We start from the raw sequence: 18,534 nt of genomic DNA on the forward strand, positions 1-18,534 counted from the left end.
CGGGATCATTCTAGTAATCCTCCTCTGGACTCTCTTCAAGGCCAGCACATTATTCCTATGAAACTTCTTTTGTTGATTGTGTTACCCCAAAGAGTAGTATGTTTATAGACCCGTTATGCTGCTGCTGCAATTAAGAATGTAATTGTTCTGTCCGGTACATATGACAATTAAACATTCTTGGGTCTTGACTCACCTGCTGAATTAACCCCACTTGTAACTGGATGAAGAAAAGCTGAAAGGAAATTAAAAAAATAGCTAACGTTAAACGGGAGAACTGAAACATGGGGAAACTGAAGAGTGTCCACAACATGAGAACAGAAGGCCATTCAGCCTTCCCTCCCTGCAGCTCCATTTACTCACCTTTGCTGCACTTACACTGACATCTAGATCAGACCAAGAAAAAAAAATTACCCACCTCAGCAACACAGACCTCTGGGGTTGAAGATGTTCACTACCATTTTGTGTCCTTATAAGCAGTTTTGATTTAGGTTTATAAGATGGTGCCCTCTTTATATTGGATTTGCCAACAGAAGAGACACAATGCAAACATCTGCAGATGACCTGAAACATGAACTTTGTTTCTCTCTCCACTGACGCTGCCTGACCTGATGAGTGTTTCAGTACTTTCTGTTTTCATTTACGACAATTTTTTTTTTCAAATAAACATGAGAAAGACTTTCAAAAGATATTGGGACATGTATGTGAATATGGAGGGTTCAGTGGGAGAAGGGCCAAATGCAGGCCCATCTAGCTTAGTCTAGTCAGCTTAAGGGCCTGTCCCACTGTACGAGCTAATTTAAGAGTTCTCCCGAGTTTCCCCTGATTCGAACTCGGACAATTACGGTAATAGACGCTCGTCGCAGCTCTTGTGGACATTTTTCATGTTGATGTTGAAAAACATGTTGAAAAATCTACACGAGTCTTCACAAACTTACCGTGTTTCCCGAGTACCTGCCGTTAGCGTTACGAGCCGCTAAGAGACGTCCCGAGCTGCGACGTACCCGCTATGTACATTCTACGTGCATACCACGAGTTTGATTTTTTTTTTTAAACTGGGGAGAGCTCTTGGATTAGCTCATACATTGGGACAGCCCCTTTAGCTAGCATGTCAACTTGGTGAGCCGGATGCTGTATTGCTCTGACTGACATTTCTAACGTCCTGTTAAGTCCAGGCCTTTAGCCTCTGAAGGGAGATTATCTAAATTAATGTATAAAATATTTTTATTTAACCTAACATCAATATGCCAACATATCATCATTCTTGAGTCATAAAGCACAGAACTGACCCATTGGCCAATCATGTCTATGCTGACCCTCAAGTACTGATCGATACTAATCCCATTTATTAACATTTGTCTTCTACAGCCGAGTTAATTCCACCCACAGTCCCCTCGGGTGCTGTATTAACATCTTGCCCCTTTAAGTTTAAAGCACGGGATGTGGGGAAAAGTTTCCTTCTGTCTCTCTCTCATAAATTTCTCTCCCTCTCTCAGGTCTCCCCCGTTCCATGGGAAAGAGACACAACCTCCCCAGTCTCTCCACGTAACTGAGATACTCCATCCCAGGCAACAGGTCACTGAATCTCCGCACTTCCTCCAGTGCAATCACACCCTTCCCATAGTATGGCGACTGGAGCCGTACATAGTACGCCCACTGTGAGTTGATCATTGCTTACGAGGTTGTGCCTTAACCTTCCCTGCCCATGCCTTGGTTCATGAATGGGTCTATCCTCTCCGCCTCAGTTATCACATTGATCCTGAAGATTAAGATGAATGTGATCCAAGGTGAAGTGATAGTTTGGCTTATCTATGGAAGACAGGGAGTAGTGGTGGAAGGGGGCTGCTCAGGCCACAGTCTGCTGCAGGGACCTCTGCTGAGATCTCTGTCGTTGGCGATACACATAAATGACTTGGATGTAAATTTAGATGGGTCGGTTGGTTGGTAAACTGGCCAACAACACAAAAATCGGGGAAGCTGTGGGCAGTGAGGAAGGCCGTCAAAGGATACAGCGGGAAATTGATCAGCCACAGATACGGCAGAGAAATAGCAGAAGAGTCTAATCTGGGCAAGTATGACGGATTGCACTTTGGGAGGTCAAATGTAATGGAGAAATGTATAATTAATGACAGGGTTGATGTCCAGAGGGATCTTGAGGTCCAAGTCCATAGCTCCCTGGAAGTAGATAGCATGGCAAAGAAGAGATATGGTATGCTTGCCCTCATCGGTTGGGGCATTGAGTAGTCAGGAAATATAAAAGTATGGTTAGGCTACATTTAAAGTATTGTGTGCAGTCCTGATTGCCCCCCCCCCCCCCATTACAGGAGGCTTTGCAGAGGGTGCTGAATAGATTTACCAAGATGCTGCCTGGATTAGTGGGTCTTGGGTTAGTGGGTCTGGGTTTGAACAAACTTGGATAGACACAAAAAGCTGGAGTAACTCAGAAACGTCACCTATTCCCTTTCTCCAAAGATACTGTCTGACCCACTGAGTTACTCCAGCTTTTTGTGCCCATCTTCAGTTTAAACCAGCATCTGTAGTTCCTTCTTGTAGAAACTTGGATACTTTCCTCTGGAAAGTCATGTAAATGTTTATAAAATTATAAAAGGCATAAATTGGACAGGCAGTCAGTATATTTTCCCAGGTGCAAATGTCAGATATTAGAGGGCATAGATTTGAGATGAGAATGGGAATGTTTAAAGGAGATGTGCCGGGCAAGTTTTTTTTGTTTACACAGAGGTGTCTGGAATGCGCTGCCAGAGGGTTCGATATTAGCACGTGAAAATAGAGGGTATGGATCACATGCAGGAAGGCGAGATTAGTTTAAGTTGGCATTATGTTCAGCATAGATCCTATAGCGGAGCAAGATAGACCACTCCTGCTAAATGCAATGGGCTGATATGTAGTACGCAACGGAGCGGAACGTGGGCCTTTTTTTCATCCATTTCAGTAACCTGACCCGACCCGACCCGACCCGCAGTGTAATCAACGTTGGCGGGGGAACAGTTCGTGTTAATAAATTATAATTCTGAAAATGAGGAGAAGATTTTTACCAATTAAACTTTTATTTTTACGAGGATGTTTCCGTAACCGGCTTCCGTCTCCACACTAGTATCTTTGCTCCGCTACGGGATCTTTGGTGCGGAGACGGAAGCCGGTTATGGAAATGGGGCCGAAAATTACCCATGAATCTGCCCATGACTGTACTACGTCTTTTTCGTCGAGTGATCTACCTTGCTCGCTATAGGATCTTTGATGTTCAGCACATATATTGGGCCAAAGGGCTACTCATTCCTCTGCCTTATTGCTCTACATTGTGTTCTGCAAGATCCTTAATAGTTCACAGGGTCTGATCATTCACTGTGCATCTTCTACACTTATTTGTCCTTCCTACATGCATCAGCTCACACTTAAACACACAACTTAGACCAGTCAGGATGCTTGGAGGGCAGTCTGAATCAGTCTGAAGAAGGGTTTCGGCCCGAAACGTTGCCTATTTCCTTCGCTCCATAGATGCTGCTGCACCCGCTGAGTTTCTCCAGCTTTTCTGTGTAACCAGTCAGGATGCTGCCTGACTTGGCGGACTCCTCCAGAGGTGTGTCTTTGATCCAGATTCCAGCACCTGCAGCCTCTTGTGTCTCCACTCCATGACATCTCTTTGATCACACGTGAAGAATGCCTCATGGATGAGAGCTGCAGTCATACTCGTTTCGATGATGATGATGATGATGATGGATGAGAGCAACCCGTGTCGTTGACGGGGCACCAAGGCGAGAATCTCCAATTTCAGGAAATTGAGGCTAGGCAGAGGGCAGGGATGTGGACAGTGGAATGGCATTTCCAAAGGAGTCTAGCATCACTGTAACCTTACCTACTGAGTTCTGAGTTTGGCTAAAATAAAATAAACTAGACAAGGTCTCACACAAGAGATTAGTGTGCAAAATTAGAGCACATGGTATTGGGGTTAGGATATTGACATGGATAGAGAACTGGTTGGCAGACAGGAAGCAAAGAGTAGGAATTAGTGGGTCCTTTCCAGAATAGCAGGCAATGACTAGTGGCGTGCCGCAAGGCTCAGTGTTGGGAGCCAGTTATTTACAATATACATTAACAATTTAGACAAAGGAATTAAATGTAACATCTTCAAGTTTGTGGATGACGGCGGATGACGCAAAGCTGGGTGGCAGTGTGAGCTGCGATGAGGCTGCAGGGTATCTTGGATAGGTTGGGTGAGAGGGCAAATGCATGGCAGATACAGTATAATGTGGATAAATGTGAGGTTATCCACTTTGGTGACAAGAACAAGAAGGCAGATTATCATCTGAATGGTGTCAGATTAAGAAACGGGGAGGTGCAACAAGACCTGTGTCTCCTTGTACAGTCACTGAAAGTAAGCATGCAGGCAGTGAAGAAAGCTAATGGCATGTTGGTCTTCATTGCAAGGGGATTTGAGTACAGGAGCATGGAGGTCCTACTGCAGTTGTACAGGGCCCTGGGAGACTGCACCTGGAGTATTGTGTGCAGTTTTGGACTGCTAGCTTGAGGATGGACATTTTGTTATTGAGGGAGTGCAGCGTAGGTTCACCAGGTTAATTCCTGGGATGGCGGGACTGTCATATGATGAAAGAATGGATCGACTGGGCTGACTGGGTGGATTCCATGGATTCACTGGAATTTAAAATGATGAGAGGGGATCTTATAGAAACATAAAATTATTAAGGGATTGGACAGGATAGATGTAGGAAAAATGGTCCCATGTTGGGGGAGTCCAGAACCAGGGGTCACAGTTCAAGAATAAGGGGTAGGCCATTTAGGACCGAGATGAGGACAAACTTTCTCACACAGAGAGTTATGAATTTGTGGAATTCCCTGCCACAGAAGGCAGTGGGAGGCCAATTCACTGGATGTATTCAAGAGTGAGTCGGGTAAAGCTCTTAGGACTAACGGAATCAAGGGATATGGGGAGAAAGCAAGAACGGGGGTACTGATTCTGGATGATCAACCATGATCATATTGAATGGAGGTGCTGGTTTGAGGGACCAAATGGCCTACTCCTGCACCTATTGAATTGAATCGAAAGATACAGCATAGAAAGAAGCCTTTCGGCCCATCAAGTCCATGCCGACCATCAATCACCCGTTCACACTAGTCTATGTTATCCCACTTTCTCATCCACTCCCTACACATTAGGGCAATTGTATAGAAGCAATTAATCTAGTTTAGATTAGTTTACAGATGCAGCATGGAAACAAGCCCTTCAGGCCACCAAATCCACACCGACCATCGATCACCCGTTCACACTTGTTCGACAATATCACACTTTCTGATCCACCCCCTGCACACTTGGGGAAATTTTACAGCGGCCAGTTAACCTACTTACCCAAGATAGACGCAAAAAACTGGAGTAACTCAGCGGGACAGGCAGCATCTCTGGAGAGAAGGAATGGGTGACGTTTCGGGTGGAGACCCAAAACGTCCCGCTGAGTATCTCCAGATTCTTGTGCCTATCTCCAGTTTAAACCAGCATCTGCAGTTCCGTCCTACACATTTAAGCTCCCAACCCACCCCTCTTTGCGGTGGACAGGTTCTGTCACTACTGCACCCATCGTTCTCCAGAGGCATTGTCCTCAAGTAGTAGTCCGAGGTTAAGTTGGGTCCAAATTCGCTCACCATTTCAAGCATTCTCCTCAGCAGGAAGCGCTTGCGGATGCGGGGTGACCGGGGAAAATTAAGCTCATAGCACAGGGTGGGTGCAAACAGGAAGTAATACATGTCTGGAAGAAAAACAGAAATAAAAACAAGACATTACACAAAAAGGGAAGGCAACTGAAGTGATAAAGAAACAAAAAAGTCATGCAGCTGCAAATGAGGCCATTCCGCCCATTATGCCTGTGTTGGATTGGAGAGAGCCCTCCTTGCCAAATCACCCACAATGCGAACATCCCTCGACATTAACCCTATCAACACCAGGGTGGTCTGGAGCTCTGAAAAGGTGCTGTGTGAGATTGCGGGTCAATTCTTTCATACTCCCCTGGCTTCTAAAATAAAAACAGCAGCAGTGACTAACTTTATGAAGGATGCAACTTTGCCAGAAACTCCATCCCAAAACAGCCTAGTATTTCCGAAGATAGACACAAAGTGCAGGAGTAACTCAGCTGGGACAGGCAGCATCTCTGGAGAAAAGAAATGGGCGACGTTTCGGGTCGAGACCCTTCTTCAGACTGAGTCGGGGAAAGGGAAACGAAAGATATACATAGACCGTGATGTAGAGAGATATAGAACGAGTGAATGAAAGATATGCAAAAAAGTAACGATGATAAAGGAAACTAGCTGTTTGCTAGGTGAGAATGAGAAGCTGGTGCGACTAGGGCGGGATAGGGAGGGAGAGAGAGAGAGGGAATGCAAGGGTTACTTGAAGTTAGAGAAATCAAAATTCATACCAATGGGTTGCAAGCTGCCCAAGCGAAATGTGAGGTGCAAAGTCGAGGGAGGAGGTATAGGGACAGGCGTTGCATCTTCTGCGGTTGCAGGGGAAGGTACCTGGGGAGGAGGTGGTTCGGGTGGGAAGGGACGAGTTAACCAGGGAGTTGTGGAGGGAACGGTCTCTGCTGAAGGCAGACTGAGCGATGGTGTTCAGTGAAATGATCGCCCAGTCTACGTTTGGTCTCGCCGATGTTTAAGAGTCCACATCTTGAACAATGGATACAGTAGGTTTAAACCAGCACCTGCAGTTCCTTCCTACAGCCTTGTTTTTCCTCATGAATAAAATACGACTTTCTTTTAGAATGAAATCAAGACAATCAATTGGGACAATTGGGACAAGGTCAACTTTGATGGTATTAAATAGGAAGTTGCAAAGTTGATTGTAGATTGTTTTTGAGCAAAGGAATGTCTGGAAAGGGGGATGCTTTTGAAAGCATCCAGGGAGAACTAGCCAACTTGGTTATCATGGAAAGATGCAGAGGGTGGTGGTGGAAGGTCGTGTTTCGGACTGGACAAGTGATGTGTCGCAGGCATAGGTGATTGGTCCATTGCTGTTTGTGGTTTATAGCAACGCTTTGGATGAAAATGTAGAAGGCAGGATTAGTATGTTTGTAGATGACACTAAAGTGGGTGGTATCGTAGATAGTGAAGTTGGTTATCAAAATTACAGCAAGATCTTGATCAGTTGGGCAAGTGGCCTGAGGAACGCTTAGAGGAGTTTTTGGGTAAGCAAGTTACTGGACAGGATTCTGAGGGATAAGATATTTGCATTTGTGTAGACAAGGGTTGATTAGGGATAGTCAGCATGATTTTGTAAATCGGGTGATTGCGTCTTATGAATCTGATTTAATTTTTTGAAGTAACCAAAAAGATTAATGAGGGTGCAGCCATAGACTTTGTCTCTGTGGATCAGCAAGGCATTAAGGCAAGGGAGGGAGGAAGGATTTAATAGGAACCTGGGGAGTAACGTTTTCCACACAGAGGGTCGTCAGTCTATAGAGCGAGCTGCCAGAGGAGATAGTTGAGGCAGGTATAATAACAACATTTAAAAGACAGTTGGAGAGGTACATGATTGGATAGCAGTAACAGGATCGGTCCGAGTAAGCACGGATTTACGAAAAGGGGAAATCATGCTTAACTAATCTTCTGGATGTAACTAGGAAAGTGGACAACTGACAGCCAGTGGATCTAGTGTACGTGCTGTAACTAAGCATTTGAAGGTCCCAATAGGACATTAGTGGAAAACTGACAGCCATTGGGGATGGATAGTGTTGGTGGACTGTCAGGAAACAAAGAGTAGGGATAAGGTCTATTATCTAAATGGTGGCCGAGTGGGCAAAGGGGGAAATGCAGCGAGACCTGGGTGTCATGGTACACCAGTCATTGAAGGTAGGCATGCAGGTGCAGCAGGCAGTAAAGAAAGCGAATGGTATGTTAGCTTTCATTGCAAGAGGATTTGAGTATAGGAGCAGGGAGGTTCTACTGCAGTTGTACAGGGTCTTGGTGAGACCACACCTGGAGTATTGCGTACAGTTTTGTCTCCAAATCTGAGGAAGGACATTATTGCCATAGAGGGAGTGCAGAGAAGGTTCACCAGACTGATTCCTGGGATGTCAGGAGTGTCTTATGAAGAAAGACTGGATGAGGAGGTTTATACTCTCTAGAATTTAGAAGATTGAGAGGGGATCTTATAGAAACTTACAAATTCTTAAGGGGTTGGACAGGCTAGATGCAGGAAGATTGTTCCCGATGATAGGGAAGTCCAGGACAAGGGGTCACAGCTTAAGGATAAAGGGGAAATCCTTTAAAACCGAGATGAGAAGAACTTTTTTCACGCAGAGAGTGGTGAATCTCTGGAACTCTCTGCCGCAGAAGGTAGTCGAGGCCATTGGCGATATTTAAGAGGGAGTTAGATGTGGCCCTTGTGGCATCAGATATGGAGAGAAAGGTAAGGGATGCTGAGGGATGATCAGGCAGTGATATTGAAATGGCGAATGCAGGCTCGAAGGGCCGTTGGCCTACTCCTAACAAGAGGAGTGGAGTATAGTTTCTAAAGAGGTCCTTCTGCAGTTGTACAGGGCCTTAGTGAGACCATACCTGGAGTATTGTGTGTAGTTTTGGTCTCCAAATTTGAGGAAGACCACTCTTGCTACTGAGGGAGTGCGGCATAGGTTCACAAGGTTAATTCCTAGGATGACAGGACTGTCATATGTTGATAGAATGGAGCGGCCTGGCTTGTATACACTGGAATTTAGAAGGATGAGAGGGGGTCTTATTGAAACATAAGATTATTAAGGATTTGGACATGCTAGATACAGGAGACTCCTGATTTTGGGGGAGTCTAGAACCAGGGGCCACAGTTTAAGAATAAGGGGTAAGCCATTTAGAACGGAGATGAGGAGAAACTTTTTCACACAAGAGAGTTGTGAATCTATGTAATTCTCTGCCTTAGAAGGCTGTGGAGGCAGATTCACTGGATGCTTTCAAGAGAGAGTTAGATAAGGCTCTTAAAGATAGCGGTGAAGGGATATGGGGAGAAGGCAGGAACGGGGATACTGATTGGGGATGATCAGCCATGATCATATTGAATGGTGGTGCTGGCTCGATGGGCCGAACGGCCTACTCCTGCACCTATTATCTATTGAAAGGTTTAGAGATATGGGCCAAACATGGTCATGTGGGAAGTGTGTAGATGTGGCATCTTGGTTGGCGTGGGCAAGTTGGGCCGAGGGGCCTGTTTCCGTGTTGAATGACTCTGTGAGTACAGAGATTGTTGCAGCTTGTTGCCAGGAGAGGGCAGAGCCGGTCTGAATGCTGCCTCCCAACAATCACAGCTTGCTCCATTACTCATTAGCCCACCCCATCTGCTGGGAAGGTTTAGCCGCAAGGCAAACACAAGACAAGCAGCCGGGAACGTGAAGAAACATTGGGTTTGACCCTCTTTGAAGAGGAGGTTTCAAGGTGACTGAATTTATTTTAAGAGAAGAGCAAATGATCGAACTAAGGCAGGCAGTCTCTGCTCTGTGCCAAGTTACAGATAAAGGAAGAAACAGGTTGCAGATTAATAAATTGTGCCGCACTGAAGTTAACCCGAAAATCTGCTTTTGCTATTGGCGATATTTATCCACTTTCTTGTTGAATGCTTCTATTCTTTACTCTTGCACCACAGATAGGGATATAAATGTATGTATCACTAGAAGCAGGAAAGTTCATCAGCCTTGAAGCAGAGTATTGTGTACAGTTCTGGATGCTGCACTGTGAGAAACAGTGACGGTGCTGGAGGGAGTGCAATGTTGCCTGGATTGGAGAACCTTAGTCACAGGAGAGACCGGACAGGCTCGGCTTGCTTATCGTGGTGTGAAAGAGTCTCAGGGGTGACCTGATAACAGAACGGTAGAGTTGCTGCCTCACTGCGCCAGAGACCCTGGTTCGATCCCGACTGTGGGTGCTGTCTGTACGGAGTTTGTTGGCTCGCCCTGTGGCTGTGTGAGCTTTCTCCAGATGCTCCGGTTTCCTCCCACGCTCCAAAGATGTACAGGTTTTTAGGTTAATTTCCCCCTGTGGTGTTGATCAGTGCTATTGTACGGGTGATCATTGGTCTGTGCGGACTCGGTTGGCCAAAGGGCCTGTTCCCGCGCTGTATCTCTACGGTCAAGAGTTTATATCAAATTATCAGGGCACATACAGAATAGGTTCTCTTTGCTTGGAAATCAAAATAACTGTAGTCGCATAAATGTGAAATAAAGACAGCTGAAAATACTCAACAGGTCAGGCTACATCTGTAGAATGAGAGATAGTGTTAATGGTTCGTACTGAAGACCCTTTGACAGAACACCGCTCCCTCTCTATGTCATAGAGTCATACTGCATGGAAACGGGCCCTTCAGCCCAACTTGCCCATGCCCAGCAAAATGCCCTATCTAAGTTCTATTCCTCTAAACCATCCCTATCCATGTACCCTTCTAAGTGTCTTTTAAATGCTTTTATTGTACCTGCCTCAATTACTTCCTCCGGCAGCTCATTCCATATACTCACCACCCTGTGTTGAAAAGACTTGCCCCTTCAGGTTCCTATTAAATCTTGCTTGTCTCACCTCCATTTTCTAGTTTTTTATTCCATTCCCAGGAAAATGCCTGTGCATTCAACCTATCCACTACCCTCCGGATTTTATACACCTCTATAAGATCACCACTCAGCCTTCTGTGCTTCAAAGAATGAAGTCCTAGCCTTCCCAGCCTCTCCCCATAGCTCAGGCCCTCGAGTCCTGGCAACATCTGCGTAAATCTTCTCTGCACCCTTTCCAGCTTAATGACATCCTTCCTATCGCAGGGTGAGCAACATTGAACACAATACTCCAAATGACACAAAGTGCTGGAGTAACTCATCGGGTCAGGCAGCATCTCTGGATAACAGGCATGGGTATAACACGTTTCGGTTTGGGAATCTTCTTCGGGCGACTCTAAACATTACCCATCTATGTTTTCCAGAGATGCCGCCAGTTACTACAGCACTTTGTGTCCTTTTGTGTAAACCAGCATCTGCAGTTCCTTGTTTCTACACAATACTCCAAATGCAGGTTCACCTGCGTCTTATACAACTGTAACATAGCATTCCAAGTTCTATACTCAATACCCTAACTATTGACAATAGACAATAGGTGCAGGAGTAGGCCATTCGGCCCTTCAAGCCAGCATCGCCATTCAATATGATCATGGCTGATCATCCGCAATCAGTACCCCGTTCCTGCCTTCTCCCCATATCCCCTGTATCCGCTATCTTCAAGAGCCCTATCTAGCTCCCTCTTGAAAGCTTCCAGAGAACCAGCCTCCACCGCCCTCTGAGGCAGAGAATTCCACAGATTCACAACTCTCTGTGTGAAGGCTAGTGTAGCAAAAGCTGTCTTCACCCCCTGCAGCAGTGACACCTGGAAGCATCTCCCTGTCACAGCTCAATTCAGATCAGTGAAGGAAGCAAGCAACAGCACCCACATCTCGCAAGCACCGTTAAAACCCCTCACCTTTATACGTCAGGTTTCCCGGGTACACGACCACCAACTGCACAGCTTCTCCATTCTCCTTCAACCCCGGAGCTAAAAAAAAAAAAAAAGATTACTTTATGGGGAACACAAGCTTGGTCAACATCAGACATGACATCAACACGGTGGCACAGAGGTAGAGCTGCTGCCTTAGAGCCACTTTCTCATCTATTCCCTGCACCTTAGGTGTAACTTTCCTCTTTTTACAAAAAAAAAGAGATGCAGCATGGAAACAGGCCCTTCGGCCCACTGAGCCCACGCCGCCCATACACTAATTCTATCCCACCCACTAGGGGCAATATTTTTCAATGAACCTACAAACTCACGCGACCTTGCGATATGGGAGGAAACAGGAGCATCGGGAGGAAACTGACGAGGTCACAGGGAGAACGTTCAAACTCCACACACTGACAGTACCCGAGGTCAAGTTCAAGTTAGTTTATTGTCATGTGTCCCTGATAGGACAATGAAATTCTTGCTTTGCTTCAGCGCACAGAACATAGTAGGCATTTACTGGGTCGGGATCAAACCAGGTCTCTGGCATTGTGAGGCAGCAGTACTACCAGCTGCACCACTGCACATTATGCTTATGTATAGTGTTTTACTGGATTGTATGCGGAACCAAGTATTTTATTGTTCCTAGGTAGATGCGTCTTTTAATTAAATACTGAACTATTATTGTGTAAAGTGACTGAAACCTACTGGTGCTACTAATGCTACCTGCTCCAAATAAGAAGCAACAACAAAAGCATCCTGGCACTCGTGTTGCAGCCCATTTTTCAAACACTTCAATGGCATGCACCATTGTCCCACAGAGCAAGCAGATCCTTGACCTGCTGTCAGTCTTGTGCCCAGGAACAGGAGCAACCCATTTAACTTTTCCCATTCATGACTGATCTAGGGCTTGACATCCAAGCACCTACCGTTAGCAGTCTCAGATTTAAAAGCATTTCGCCGACCATTTACAGTTCGTTCTGAAACCCTTCACATTTCCAACATTCACTGCCAAAAGGTTTGGCTGTAGGTTTTCAGGCCGAGCTCACTAGTTTTACACTGGTGCCTAAATAGTTGCAATAGTTTCTCTCCTAGTGGAACCTTTATCGTAGAGTTACACAGCACAGATACAGGCCCTTCGGCCCAACATATCCATGCCGACCAAGGTGCCCACCCATGCTAATCCTATTTGTCCCTGTCCCCTTTAATCGAGTCTTTTAAATATTGATATTGTATATGCCTCAACTACTTCCTCTGACAGCTTGATCCACATGCCCACGATCCTCTGTGTGTAAAGGTTGCTCCTCAGGTTCCAATCAAATCTTTCCCCTCTCACCTTAAACCTGTGTCCTATGATACTTGATTCCCCAACTCAGGGAAAGAGACTGTGTATTCACCCTGTCTATTTCCCTCAGCATTTCATTCACCTCTATAAGATCACCCCTCAGACTCCTGTGCTCCAAGGAATAAAGTCCCAGCCTGCCCAAACTCTCCCTCTAACAGTCCCTCGAGTCCTGGCCACATCTGCGTATATCCTTTCTGCACTCTTTCCAACTTAAATAGGTAACTTTCACAACATTGAACAGTGTCTCATAGGATTTTCCAAACTGAATTTCAGGGCCAGAAAAAGAGAAAAAAAGGCAATGATGACCCGATACTAAACTCTGGTTAACATTAGAAGCAGGTGTCTCATAACTCATTAACTCCAAGGGAGTTAGATGTGGCCCTGTGGCTAAGGGGATCAGGGGGTATGGAGAGAAGGCAGGTACGGGATACTGAGTTGGATGATCACCCATGATCATATTGAATGGCGGTGCAGGCTCGAAGGGCCGAATGGCCTACTCCTGCACCTAATTTCTATGTTTCTATGTTTCTAATCAAACGGATAAAGAATTAATCATTTTGCTTTATGACTCCACGCTGTTTCAAAGTGTTTTACAATGAATTTATAACTAGTATGCTCCCACGACCAACATTGCAATGTTGACTAATAATCTCCTTCAGTGCTGATCAAAGGATAAGCACAGACTATGTCCGCCATCTCTCAGAATTTGTTTTGAAATGGTTCCAGGGGATCTTTGATGTTGACTTGTAGGGCCAGACCGTGCCTTGGTTTAGTACCGCATACAAATTGAGGCAGCTTCGACCACGTCACTTTCCTTGGAATTCCAATGGGACGTCGGGTCTAGGTGTTAGGTTTTAGGTTTAAGGTACCTAGCTGGTAGAGCTACTGCCTCATAGTGCCAGAGGACCAGGTTCCATCCAGACCTTGGGTGCTATCTGTGTGGAGTTAAACGTTATCCCCGTGGGACTCCTCTGGGAGCTCCGGTTTCCTTCTACATCGCAAAGACGTGCAGGTTGGTCGCTAATTCGCCCCTAGTGTGTGGGGGGGGGGGGGGGGGTGGATGTGAAGAGTAGGATTATTTAGAACTAGCGTCAGTGGGTGATCAATGGTCAGTGTGGACTAGTGGGCCGAAGGTTCTGTACCATGTTCTATCTCTAAACTAAACTAAAATCTCAGAGGGGTGATTCCTGTGTGACTCTGGGTGATAGCTATGCTCTGGCCCACGGCCGGCACCTCACAAATCAAAATTAAATCCACAGGATTTGATAAATACACATTAGATTAACCAATTTAGATTAGCTTTAGGAATACAACTTGGTTTAACTAATTTGGTGCCGGCTTTAGGAAACTAATGAGCTTAGACTTGAGATGCTATTACTTCCATTCAAGTTGTTGTAAGAGGTTAATGGGATTTTAAAATTATGAATAAGGATAGACCATGATCAGGGAGAAATGAATAAGGAGTTTGTTCCACAGAGGATGGTGTAACGGGGAAAGAGCTCTGACAATCACTGTTTAAAGACAGCCACCGGTTACACATATCCACTGCCTTTATTTCTCTGGAGTGTCAGAGGTTATGGGGAGACCTGATAGAAGCATAGAAGCTATAGATCAGGTACACTGATTGAAAGATTGAGCACGGAAACAGGCCCTTCAGTCCACTGTCCATGCCAACCCTCAATCAGCCGCTCACACTATTCCTGTTTTCCCACTTTCTCATCCCCATTCCTGCACACTAGGGGCCATTTACGGAGGCCAATTGACCTACAAACCCGCACGTCCTTGGGATGTGGGAGAAAACCAGAGCACCCGGAGGAGACCCAGTTGGTCACATGGAGAATGTGCAAACTCCAAACAGACAGCGCCCAAGGTCAGGATCGAACCTGGGTGTCTGGCTCCGTGAGGCAGCAACTCTACCAACCTTTCTTTCATTGCACTATGGACTTTGGGCTTTCTTGCACTAGTATTACGGTCATCAATATATTAAGTTTGGTTTATTCTTTATTAAACAAAATATTATCTCTGTGTTTAAGAAGGAACTGCAGATGCTGGAAAATCAAAGGTAGACAAAAGTGCTGGAGAAACTCAGCAGGTGAGGTAGCATCTAGGGAAACGAAGGAAATATGCTGTGTATTGTGTTTACAGGCGTGTTATGCTCCCGCAAGTAAGAATTTCATTTGTTCTGTTGTCAGTTTATATGACAATTAAACACTCTTTACTCCAGGGATTGATTAGGTAGACAGTCAGACCTTTTCCCAGGGTGGAAATGTCAAAGACTAGAGGGCATAGCTTTAAGATCGGAGGAACAAAGTTTGAAGGCAATGTGCAGGGCACGTTTTGCTTTACACAGAGAGCGGTGGGTGTCTGGAACGGGCTGCGGGGGGCAGATACAATAATGGTGTTCAAGAGGCACATGGATATGTAGGGAATGGAGAGTTATGGACCATGTGCAGGCAGAGGAGATTAGATTGGCATTTGGTGCGGCACTGACTGTCGGTCGAATGGTCTGTTGCTGCGTTACACAGTTCTATGTACATTGTTCTACGGTTCTGCGCAACTTGCCGGATATCTCCAGCATCTCCTAGTCTAAGAGACAACCCAGAGAGCATGAAAGCCGCTGGATACAGCCACTGCTGGATAATACCATCAGGCCCGATCCCTGCACACCCTCAAAGACAGAGAACCAGGGAGGAGGGTGGAAGGAGTTGGCGACAGCGGTGGACGCTGGACAAGGGGCCGGGAAGAAGGAGTGGCGGACTTACCTTCCGCGTCCCAAGGTTGGCTGCGGGTGGCGCCCCTGGGGCACAAAGGTTGAAGGTGGTCAGTCGAGGAGAGGGTCGATGGTTCGCTGGGCGATCCGGATGGAGGCGACAGCTGCAATGGGCCTGCATGGCCAGATGCAGCCGGCACTGTGAAAATGGCAGCAAAACCTGGAGACCCTTGCTTATGGAGTCAGTGGGCTGGTTCTATCCATGCTGTACATGATCAGGGATTGTACTTTATGGATGGCAATAATCTTACTGATCTGTATGCAGGAATTTCACTGTCCCTGGGTACATGTGAAAATAAAGAGCCATTGAACCATGGAGTTTTTTGCTCTCTCTCACCTGACATAGACCTTGATAACGTCTTCACTTTGGCTTTGCACAATTCTCGGCTCCATTTGTTTACGTCCTTATACGAGTAGAGCTTGAGGAGCATGATGGTGTACCACATCAGCGCCAGCACTGCACCAACTGCAGAAGAAGAGGCAAGTTCAGCTCGAGATGGCAGACAGTGAGTGGCCTGCATATTGTGCAGTTAACAAGTCGCATTTAACCACTCACCACCAGCCCGAGCATCAAAACAATAAATAAAACCTGCAGGTCAGGCAGCATCTGTGGAGGGAAATGAACCGACGACGGTGGATTTTGTACAAGGGATGCACGACAGACATCAAATTGCACTGTTCTGCTCTGGTACCCTGTATTACTGATAATGGATTGCATTTTGTTTATTGTATATTTAAAGTCATATAGCACAGAAACAGGCCCTCCTGCCCAACTCATCCATGCTGACAAGATGCCCCATCTAAGCTAGTCCCGTTTGCCCACATTTGGCCCATATCCCTCAAAACCTTCCCTGCCCATATACCATTTTAAAATGTTTAGATACATGCCTCTACTACCTCCTCTGACAGTCCGTTCCATATACCCACCATCCTTTGAGAGAAAAAGCTATCCCTCAGGTTCCCATTAAATCTTACACCTCGCACTTTAAACCTGTGCACTCTGGCTCTTGATAGACAATAGGTGCAGCAGTCGGCCATTTTGGTCCTTCGAGCCAGCGCCGCCATTCACTGTGTTCATGGCTGATCATCCACAATCAGTATCCCGTTCCTGCCTTCTCCCCATATCCCCTGACTCCGTTATCTTCAAGAGCTCTATCTAAATCTCACTTGAAAGCATCCAGATAATAGTCCTCCACTGCCTCTGAGGCAGAGAATTTTCCACAGACTCACAACTCTCCGGGTGAAAAAGTGTTTCCTCATCCCCATTCTAAATGGCTTACCCCTTATTCTTAAACTGTGGCCCCTAGTTCTGGACTCCCTCAACATCGTGAATATGTTTCCTTCCTTTACCATGTCCAATCCCTTAATAATACATGGTTCAATAAGATCCCCTCTCGTCCTAAATTCCAGTGTATACAAGCCCAGTCGCTCCATTCTTTCAGCGTATGACAGTCCCACCATCCCGGGAATTAACCTTGTAAACCTGCTCTTCACCCTCAATAGCAAGAATATCCTTCCTCAAATTTGGAGAGCAAAACTGCACACAACACTCCAGGTGTGGTCTCACCAGGACCTTGTTAAACTACAGAAGGACCTCTTTCCTCCTTTACTCAACTCCTCTTGTTATGAAGGCCAACATGCCATTAGCTTTCTTCATTGCCTGTTGTACCTGCATGCTTACTTTCATTAACTGATGAACAAGAACCCCCAGATCTCGATGTACTTCCCCTTTTCCCAACTTGACACCATTCAGATAATAATCTGCCTTCCTGTTCTTGCCACCAAAGTGGATAACCTCACATTTATCCACTTTAGTAACTCAAATTTCACTGTACCTTAATTGGTACATGTGACAATTAAATTGAATCTTGAATCTTAAACTGCATCTGCCATGCATCTGCCCACTCACCCTACCTGTCCAAGTCACCTTGCATCCTCCTCACAGTTCACACTGCCACCCAGCTCTGTGTCATCTGCAAATTTGCTAATGTTACTTTGAATCCCTTCATCTAAATCATTGATGTATATTGTAAATAGTTGCGGTCCCAGCGCCGAGCCTTGCTGACTGCCTGCCATTCTGAAAGGGACCCGTTAATCCCTACTCTTCGTTTCCTGTCTGCCAACCAATATTCTATGCATGTCAGTACCCTACCCCCAATAATTCTGCCCACTAATCTCCTATGTGGGACCTTATCAAAGGCTTTCTGAAAGTCCAGGTACACTACATCCACTGGCTCTCCCTTGTCCATTTTCCTAGTTACATCCTCAAAAGATTCCAGAAGATTAGTCAAGCATGATTTCCCCTTCGTAAATCCATACTGACTTGGACCGATCCTGCTACTGCTATCCAAAAGTGCCGCTATTTCATCTTTTATGATTGACTCCAGCATTTTCCCCACCACTGATGTCAGGCTAACTGGTGTATATTTCCCCGTTTTCTCTCTCCCGCCTTTCTTAAAAAGTGGGATAACATTAGCTACCCTCCAATCCACAGGAACTGATCCTGAATCTATAGAACATTGGAAAATGATCACCAATGCATCCACAATTTCTAGAGCCACTCCCTTAAGTACCCTGGGATGCAGACCATCAGGCCCTGGGGATTTATCAGCCTTCAGTCCCATCAGTCTATCCAACACCATTTCCTGCCTAATGTGGATTTCCTTCAGTTCCTCCGTCACCCCAGATCCTCTGGCCACTAGTACATCTTGGAGATTGTTTGCGTCTTCCTTAGTGAATACAGATCCAAAGTACCTGTTCAACTCGTCTGCCATTTCCTTGTTCTGCAAAATAAATTCACCTGTTTCTGTCTTCAAGGGACCCACATTTGTCTTAACTAATTTTTTCCTCGTCACATACCTAAAGAAGCTTTTACTATCCTCCTTTATATTCTTGGCTAGCTTAGTTATCT

General features: G+C 45.7%; 1 protein-coding gene across 2 annotated transcripts in view; it reads right to left on the reverse strand.

Moving 5' to 3' along the window:
* The window catches only part of dgat1a (diacylglycerol O-acyltransferase 1a), a 98,369-nt gene that overhangs the window by 20,390 nt on the left and 59,445 nt on the right, over positions 1-18,534 (reverse strand). For both annotated transcript variants that reach the window (XM_055665482.1, XM_055665486.1), the window contains 4 exons: positions 15,961-16,089; positions 11,497-11,568; positions 5,668-5,771; positions 194-232 (listed from right to left, as the gene is read on the reverse strand). In XM_055665482.1, the coding sequence (XP_055521457.1) occupies positions 194-232; positions 5,668-5,771; positions 11,497-11,568; positions 15,961-16,089 (344 nt within the window). The remainder of the gene's footprint in view (positions 1-193; positions 233-5,667; positions 5,772-11,496; positions 11,569-15,960; positions 16,090-18,534) is intronic.

This window comes from Leucoraja erinacea, chromosome 2 (assembly GCF_028641065.1).
Source record: "Leucoraja erinacea ecotype New England chromosome 2, Leri_hhj_1, whole genome shotgun sequence".
In the NCBI taxonomy this organism is placed as follows: domain Eukaryota; kingdom Metazoa; phylum Chordata; class Chondrichthyes; order Rajiformes; family Rajidae; genus Leucoraja; species Leucoraja erinaceus.